The 9,594-nt window shown below is 37.1% G+C and overlaps 1 protein-coding gene across 1 annotated transcript in view; it reads right to left on the bottom strand.

The window, feature by feature from the left end:
- The window catches only part of plxna3 (plexin A3), a 354,762-nt gene that overhangs the window by 326,259 nt on the left and 18,909 nt on the right, over nt 1–9,594 (bottom strand). Inside the window, exon 2 of the mRNA XM_056464035.1 lies at nt 2,670–3,950. Within this exon, the coding sequence (XP_056320010.1) occupies nt 2,670–3,851 (1,182 nt within the window). The 5' untranslated portion in view covers nt 3,852–3,950. The remainder of the gene's footprint in view (nt 1–2,669; nt 3,951–9,594) is intronic.

Genomic DNA, 9,594 nt, shown 5'->3' with positions numbered 1-9,594 from the left:
CTTTGAAACGCTTCATATCCCAATATCTGTGTTTGCACTCTGTGAACAGTGGTAAAGTGTCATGAACTGATTACCTTTACGGCCAATCACAATCACAATGGCCAATACTCAACTGCCCTCAAATATTAATGGTAAATGGACGTTTTTAAAATTTCAGTACCGACTCGATACTTTTGACAGCACTATTGCAAAGAAATTGCAAACTGTAGAAATGGCTACCTGCACGAGAGATTAGATAAATATTATAAAAATCACATATGTGATCTGTCACTGCACTTTGAATTACAGAAGACAAATATTAAAGATTTACAATTAAACGGTTTTCCAGAGGCAGACCGTGTGTGGTACACTTGACTGGTTTAAAATGTCAGAGGCGTATTGATTTTGATGTCTAGCCATCACCTTCTTCATCTCTCTCATAATAAGCTATTGCTTCCCACCCTGTCTGGTTTAAATAGATTTTTCATCAAAGATACTTTACATCAGATTAAGATGTGTAATCATGTTAGACAGTTTGCCCTACACAGACATTCCTGAAAAGTCTGCAACGCGTCACAATTAGGTCAATGGGAATCATGTATAGCATCAACAAATTAGTTTTGCAGGAACAACAATAGAAAACAAAACAGGCCCCAGATTGAACGTCTGTTCTTGTCTGAAGACAGAAACCATCTTTTACAGGACAGATACCTACAGTGAACCTAAACACCCTTTAAAAGAATGATAAAACATGTTCCTGGATCAACATGGGAATAGCATTGCAATTAACAAAGCAGATTTTAGGATTAAGGCATCAAAACATTATCAATTAATTATTTCTCTTATAGTTATCTAATCATATGTATATCTCTGATTTCAGGGCTTAGATATCGTTAGACCCACGATTAGAGATTTAGAATAAAACAACATTAAAATTCTAGACAATATCCAGTCAATAGCCAATATGGAGTATCCCTCACTACACCATTGACAGAAAATATTCTTTACAAGAATAAAAATAGTTACACTTTATTTTGGTCCCTATTGCACATGTTGTTGACTAACAGTTGCATTGCAACTACATGCCAATTACGTTTGAGTATTAGTAGACTGTCTGCTTAATATCTGCTGATAATGCTCCCTCAACAGACATTTAACTGACTATAAGAAGTACAAGTACATGTCAACTTAGACTAACTCTAACTCCAACCTAACAGTCTACTTGTATCTATTGAGAATAAGTTGGCATGTAGATGCAATGTAACTTAAATTCAACAAAATGTATTAAAGGGACCATCAAAATGAAGATACCGAATATTATTGTTAACCCTGAAGTAATCATTGATAAATGGCAATTTTGAATTTTTTTTTTAACACTAATAAAATATTAGACAAATACGGCACAAACATTGCAGTCTGAATTCCAGAAGACAGATATTAAAAATTCACAAATAAATGGTTTCTAGAGGCAGACCATATGGTAGAAAACTTGTTTTAAGTGAAGTCACAGTTAAGGGGTTCCCAATTTAGTCATTACCGAAAGATAACAGAAAAACAACAACGAAAAAACAAAAAAACAAAGAGCTGATCTTGGATAACCAGTAAGGTTTCAATTAGGGGTGTCAAAATTAATTGTTTCTTCAGTGCACCGCGATGCAGACAATTCAATATCGGTTCAGTAATATATATCCTAACCTGTTATTACATACGTCATTTATCACATATGCGCTATATTGTGGTAGAATACCATGGCGAGGAAGGCGAGCGAGAGTAATTAAAATACTGCAATTACTTAAAAATGTAGAAACTGTGCACAATTCACTCCGTGTGTGTTTGCTGGACAGTCTTTCACTGACACTGAAGCATTAGAATCAGGAAGGTCAGAGCGTTAGAGCCAATCCTAGCCCTTTCTGTTAAGCGAGTGGCCAATCACGGGTGTAAGAACTCGCTCGACAGGGTTCATAAAGCGAGTGAGATATTTCGATTTGTTTATTTGCTATAAATGCTCATATTGATCTGTGCATGTACTTGAGTTTTAAAAAGGTACAGTTTATATTTCTGATTGTATTAAAGAACAAAATTGTATTACAAATAATATATAAATATTAATATGTTTGTCCATTTTATTACAATAATTCTTGTGCTGTGAATTAAAATATGGAAAGCATCGTCAATGCACCGCGATAACGAATTGAATCAAATTGATGGAATGATAATTGTAACTTAACCGAATTGTGAGACCAGTGTAGGTTCACACCACTAGTTCCAATAGTTTGTGCATTAGGCAAAGGAAAACATTGACTGGTAAAAAGTGAAAAAAAACACACACACGCACGCACGCACGCACGCAGGCACGCACGCACGCACGCACGCACGCACGCACGCACGCACGCACACACACACAAACAGCATTGGTCATTGAACATTTCATTTCTTACTGTGATTTTGCCAAGTAAAGCCAGTTTGTGTGAGACAACGTAGTCCTACTCCTCTGATTAACTACTACCTAAACTCTAATTATAAAAACCAAAAAGGTTGATAAGAATAATAGCATTGCTTATACGCCTAACCCAAACCTTTCCCCAATTAAAGGAACTGTTGGCCAGGGGACACATCCATGCATTGGCAAAATCAAGAATGCTTAGTTGAAAAAAAAAATAAATAAAAAATAAAAGATATAAAAGACTCACCGTATTAATGCAAGGCAGCTCCTTGTTGAGCAACCACGGTAGAGACAGCTTTCCCTCTCCACGGTAGCATGACTTGATCCTCTCTCGCATGGCCAGGTTAATCTGGTGCAGTGTAAAGAGGCACAGCACTGTTTCTCTTGGTGGGTTGGCCCTGTTCTTCTGACCCTGGGAGAAGATCACGAACAGGACATCCTCATCCTCAGACAGGCCCAGAGCCTGTGCCAGAATCTTCCCAGGACGATGTTTGTAGGCAGCTTGAACAAGTCGGTATTCCACACCATCCTTGGTGCACCCAAGCGGGAACTCGACATAGGAGTAAAACTCAGTGTCATTGGAACACATGCGGACAATTTTTGAGGTGAAGAACTTCTCGCCCGTCACGTCCACCTGAGTGAGCTGAGTATCCAGTTGCAAAGTGAGGAAATAGATGTAAGTCCGGCTGGAGAACCCGTAGACGTAGTAGATATCAAATGCGGGATACTGAGACAGGGTGTCTGAAGGTATCTTGATTTGCGAAGACACAAACTCATCTTGGTAGACCAAACTGAACATGTTAACACTCTCCTCGTCCTCCACCAGTTTACGGCTAGAGAGGGTTGGAAAATACTCTGATTTGCCATCGATCGCAGCACCAATGAAGAGCCGACTGCCACCTTTCTTTTTCTTCAAGTCTCCGTCATCGTCGCCCACCACAACTCCAGCCATCCCATCAGACTCTTTGGCTCCCGAGAGGTAGTGCTCTTTACGGTGGTGTGGTTCACCAAGCTTGAAGAGATCTTCCAGCCGCAGGAACTGGCACACGCCCTGCCAGATGCTTCCACAGGCCACCAGACGGTTGCCGGCGTAATCAACCAGCAGCAATTTGTTGACGTTGTCTGTAGACTCCAGTTTCTGCGTGCAAGCTCGTACACTGGGGGGTGGGTAGCACTTGGCGTTGTCTTCAACAGGACCGGTCTGGTGAGAACGTGTTTCGGTGAGATTGGCAGAAAGCTTGTAGACTCGGTTTATAGCGCCCACGAACACCTCACCAGTTTTGCGGTGCACTGTGAGGTGCGTAAGACTCGTGTCTTTAACCTTGAAGCTCCCGATGACTTCAGGGCGCTCTGTGGGAATCATTGGAAATGCCATGTTGGTCCCAGTCAAAACAGAGAAGGAAAATACCAGCAGCCACAAGGACCTCATGATTCCAGACCTTCTTTTTGTGGAGGGGGATCGAGACGAAGCTCTTCCCTCAAGCGTATTCCAGGCTTTTTCTACTTTTGCTGTCTCAGTGGTTCATGTCTGCAACGAAAGAGAGAGAACATTTTGAGTTTTTGAAGATGGATTATGCAAGCAAAGCAAAGTCTTATCTTTAAAAGTTTAATTGCATTAAAGAGGTCATACTTTACAATTCCACTTTTTTTCCTCTGAGGCGATGTTTTTACATCTTTTTGTCATAAGTATTTTTGACCAACTCTCTGACCCTTATTATCAAGCAAGAGATTTTCTGCTGGTTTGCAATAATATAGCTTGTGCAGCTTGAGCCTATCAAACTCTTTCCAAAGCTCTAATAACTATCACCATCATGCAATGATGTTTATACATCTAGTAGCCACACTACTTGTTTTTAATCCTAGAATTCCTTAAAAGGATATGCAAAAGCGGCTTGTACTAAGGCTGGGTGATAATATCGTTTATCGGCCCAGTCCTAGGTCACAGTCACAGACATTGTTGACAAGAAGTGTCACTAAACTTCAGTAGTCTGGAGCTACATCGTTTTTTGCAACCCGACACAAAACAGAGCAACATGCACTGCAAACTGCGCAGACGACTACAAACAGGCAACGCTACAAACCTGTTTCATCCTTTAAAACAACGAGTCTCATGTCATCATTTTTGAAAGCAATGCCTTACGAGACAAAACTAAAAAAACACTATAACAGACCACTCAATCTCAATAAACACTTGATGCTTGTTGTGAACTGCAGGCTGCTTTATTTAAGGGCATTTGTTGAACATTAATATACAATAACTTGTAGGGTAATGTCTTTGGTTGTTTAAAACCTGAACAGTAAATGCTGTAAAATTAATAAGATTGTTCTTTTGTTTATTTTTTATTTATTGTCAGTCAGCTAAAACATTTCACAGAATGTGTTAAATCAGCTGCACAAAGAAACCGGCATGCTGAAAATCCTTTAAAAATGATCAATATAAAGATATGGCATTTATTGTGATGATTATCGATATAGACCGATATGAACAAAATTATTGTGATCTTTTTGGCATATCGCCCAGCCCAAGCTTGTACTATAAAAAGTCACAAAATAGTTGTGAAGAGTTCACCATACCAATGTGGTCCGAACAACAGTGTCAACATCATGGGTTTGATTCACAGGGAATGAATACAATTGATAAAACGTGCATCTTGCTGGCCATAAAATGCATCGGACTTCCTCTATTACTGCAATGCAATTAGATGAGCCAAGTTTATAGTTGTATAAATATCACGTCCATGCATTCATCTGTTTTGTACACATGTGCAAGAGGCATTCTTACAGTTTCTCACCAAGTTCAAGTACGAATAACTTCAACAATGATTGATTTTTAAACCCAACTATAAGAATTCAGCGCTTCTGCCGAAGACTCAATCCATCCCCTGCTTGCTCTCCATTTGGAGGCATTAGTGACTCAGAGTGGACCGTGAGCCAGTGCATGACAGCTGGGTGAGGGGATTTTGGGGGGTATGTATTGATCGAGTGGCTTCTGTTAGTGCCAAGCCTTGTCACTCCCACTCCTTTCACTCAATGGATTGCTAATAAACCTTTATGGTCATTGCAAGCACTAATCCCAAGCGCATTTGTTAATTAGGAAGCAGCCCTAAACCAGACAACAAGAACAGGGATGGGAATCGTAAGGAATTTAACGATTCTGGTACTGATTCAGACTGCGTTAAGTGATTCTGGTTACTTTAAGAAGCCTTTGTGATTTGGAGGAGAAAAGGGCAGAAAACAAAGTATGCCAGTCAAACGTCTAACAATTGTATAACGGTAATTATTCTAATTCAATAATGTAGGTCCTCCCATACTTTTGCCAAACGGATTTCCATGACCATTCCATAAGAACTGTACTTCTATACAGAGAATTCATTTTTCAAATTAAGATCAATTTGGTAATTTAACAGAAATTTGAGACTATGTATCACTAATTATTGGAAATTAACGAGGGGTGTGCAATATGACAATATATTGTATGCACAAAATAAAAAGTCTATAGCTTCACCTCATGCTCTACCATTTATGGTAATACTTTTTCATAATTTTACATAAGTGCAATATTACATGCTATTAAAGGGATGCAGACAGAAACATGAATAAAAGCATTGTGAAAAAGTTGCAATAGTATCTGGATGCAGCCTTTATGATGCAAGCTGAGATTGCATCTCTCAGAGATGCAATGTCAGACATATCGCACAATGGAGCTAGTGACGTCACTGTGAGGGGTAAGGTTAAGGCTGATTTATACTTCTGCGTCAAGTGATCGGCGTGACCCACAGCGCATGCCTTGCATGTAGTTATGCATTTATACTTCTGCATGCTGTTTGTGTTGCTCTGCAAGAACACTTCCGAAAAGCTAGCTGGCAATAGGTTTTAATGTACTTCTGTGTCAAGTTTCTTCTCAGCTTTTTTTTAACGTTACAAGTAGCTAAAACTTGCTCATTCAGAGGCAGAAACCGGAAGACGTGCAACAACTTTAATCATAAGGTGAACACAAAACAAAAGTCTCCATCTGGAGCTCCTTTAAGAGACTCGACACTTGTAAACACTCACTCCATTGGGCTTGCGACTCTCAGCACCACCCACGATCATCATCGCTACCATACCAATCAATCACAGAGCTTGCGCTATGCGTTGTTGCGGCGTGTAGTTACATTTTTTGAGAGGTGCACGTCGGCCACAGCGAGGGCTATGCAACCGCAGTTGCAATCTTGAAAGTAAAATGTTTACATTTTGCATTTTATTTAGCATTTTTTTATATGTTGGAGCTATAATCATTCGTTTTTTTGAAAAGAGTTTAATATTAAATAAATATTTATTTTATATTTCTACATTTTTAGTCAAACATTGGGCCTGAAGTTCTAAATTAAGCATGAGATATGATCACAAATGGATGAGTATAGTTTCTGAATATATACTTTAGTGTAAAAAAAAATGAATAGTCCTTTACATGTGGTCAATTTATAAACTTTTAATTGATCGAATTTACAGAAATGCTACTTTATCATGATGTATATCGTTATCAAAATATATAAGATTACACTGTAAAACATTATTGGTGCCTTAATTTCTTTTAGTTGAATCAAATGAACTTTTCTAGTCATTTCATATTAAATCAAATCAACCTGACTAAAAATATTAGGTTAAACGGTGTATAATTAAAAAAATCTAGTTGATTTCCACTTTAAAATAAGTTAAAGTTACATAAAAACCTTTGTTGCCATGACATTATCAAATATTTTTTTGCAATGTACTTATATCGTGATATGGAGTTTGTCATATCACCCAGCCCTAATATGAACTAATTTAAAAGTTTCAAGAAGAGGCCTTAACCCCCCACATTATTAAAATCATTCATTTCCAGCATTCAAAATAAAGAGGGAACTGCTTTTTTAACCAAAGCAAGACAAAATATGACAATGAAAATACATAAAGAACACAACTGCAACAAAATACGGCAAGAGGCTGTAGCGCCATTTCATTCTCTCTTGTAAATTTGAACACAAGCGGTTTGCAGATCAAACACATGGGTTGCTTGTTCAATCACTGCTTCCCCCCACTGGGCAGAACAGCAGGAATGAAAGAGGTCTGCATGGCTTCTGTTGTCTGTCTCCCTTTCTTTCGCTCTTTCTCGCTCTCCAAAGAGAAAAGGAAGGGAAGGGTCAGGAAGGGCCCACATTAAGCACACACACAGGCAGAATAATGCTTCACTTCAAGCACAACCTAAGCACTACAGTTTTCCGCATCTGGCAGGACAGAGAAGTCTTACTTGAAATTGTCTCGGGGCACTCAAAGTACGGTCAATACAAAAAAAAAATCTAAACAAAAACAATGTCTAATTCTGTGTAGCTACTTTGTGTCTTTGTATTAACACCATATTTTTTTTATTCTATTATTATCTGAAACATGCTGTTGCACACATTTCAAAGCAACCCGCAAAATACAATTAACATCAATTAAGCAAAATGTGCAAAAAGCATGCAAACGTTTGAATTAGTGCTGAACATTTCACACATGCAGCTGGTTTTAGAATGCATTTATATGACAACAATGGTGTAAAAAAACAAAAAATAAATAAATAAATAAATAAATAAATAAATAAATAAATAAATAAATAAATAAATGTTCTTTCTTTGCATATTGGACAGATTCCGAGAAAGAGATCCACAAAAATGACTAAAAATGCTGTATTATGCATGCCGGGCCAAATGTTACTTTAAAGAAATCATATGCCTGAACACCTATATTTTAGAAGTCTTCTACTGTCGTTTTGGTTGTCAAACACTTGGACATGCTTCTAAGTAGGGCTGCACAATATTGAAAAAAAAAACTAACATTGCTATATTTTGTTATTCTGCGATATACTGCGATATCAATACAATTTCACCAGATGACTTGAATATTTCTATTTGGAAAATGTATCATTTTAGATTGACTGGGATGATTCTGTGGGTGCATCTGCATGAAACAAGCTGGGATTTGGATGACTTGAAGCAAGAATATTAGTTGAATACGGACTACGTGCCTAAAGCATTCGCTCAATGTCATTAACTCATTTTTGGCGGAAATGGCTACTAGCAGCTTTTGCATCTGAACTCTTCATATATATATGATGCATATATACAAGTGATGTTTAACAGAGCAAGGAAATTTTCACAGTATGTCTGATAATATTTTTTCTTCTGAAGAAAGTCTTATTTGTTTTATTTCGGCAAGAATAAAAGCAGTTTTTAATTTTTTTAACACCATTTTAAGGTCAAAATTATTAGCCCCTTTAAGCTATTTTTTTCTCGATAGTCTACAGAACAAACCATCATTATACAATAACTTGCCTAATTACCCTAACTTGCCTAGTTAACCTAATTAACCTAGTTAAGCCTTTGAATGTCACTTTAAGCTGTATAGAAGCGTCTTGAAAAATATCTAGTCAAATATTATTTACTGTCATCATGGCAAAGATAAAATAAATCAGTTATTAGAAATGAGTTATTAAAACTATTATGTTTAGAAATGTGTTGAAAAAATCTCTCCGTTAAACAGAAATTGGGGGGGAGGACAGGAGGGTTAATAATTCTGACTTCAACTGTATATGTATGTTAATTAAACTGTATATGTGTTACAAAAACTATTCTTTCTTGTGCTTGAATGCTTTAATCTCACTTGATATGTTTAACAGGAAACAAAACACAGAAACATGAATGTTGACAATGAATAAACTTTAAATTCACATTGGTTAAACATAACCTGTGCAGCTTACGGATTGTGTATACTGTATAAAAATGTATTTTGTGCAGCCTTAATAATGAACAACAACAAAAAACATGCACACAGCCAGAGAAAAACATCTGTGCATCTGAGAGTAAAACTGGAGTTTCTTTGTGTTTGACAGTCACTTGTTTGGTTTCTAACTATCAGACATTTTAATCTAATAATTTAAATGACGAATTCAACAAATATCTCGTTTAATCAGAGACTTGTAACCAGCAACTGGTGGTTTAAGTGCAATTTTAATTTATTCATTACAGGCCTAATCGAGAAAAGTTACAAGCTAGCTATTATCCTTATCAAAAAATAATAAAGATATTATATTAATCTCTCACACCTCTAACATGCAGTTTCAGGTAAAAGTAAAAAACATCAATATAAAACATTGCCGACACAACCACTTATTA

Source organism: Danio aesculapii, chromosome 8 (genome assembly GCF_903798145.1).
Source record: "Danio aesculapii chromosome 8, fDanAes4.1, whole genome shotgun sequence".
In the NCBI taxonomy this organism is placed as follows: domain Eukaryota; kingdom Metazoa; phylum Chordata; class Actinopteri; order Cypriniformes; family Danionidae; genus Danio; species Danio aesculapii.
Note: the sequence above shows the minus strand (reverse complement) of the source record. Positions and strands in the feature narration are given on the sequence as shown.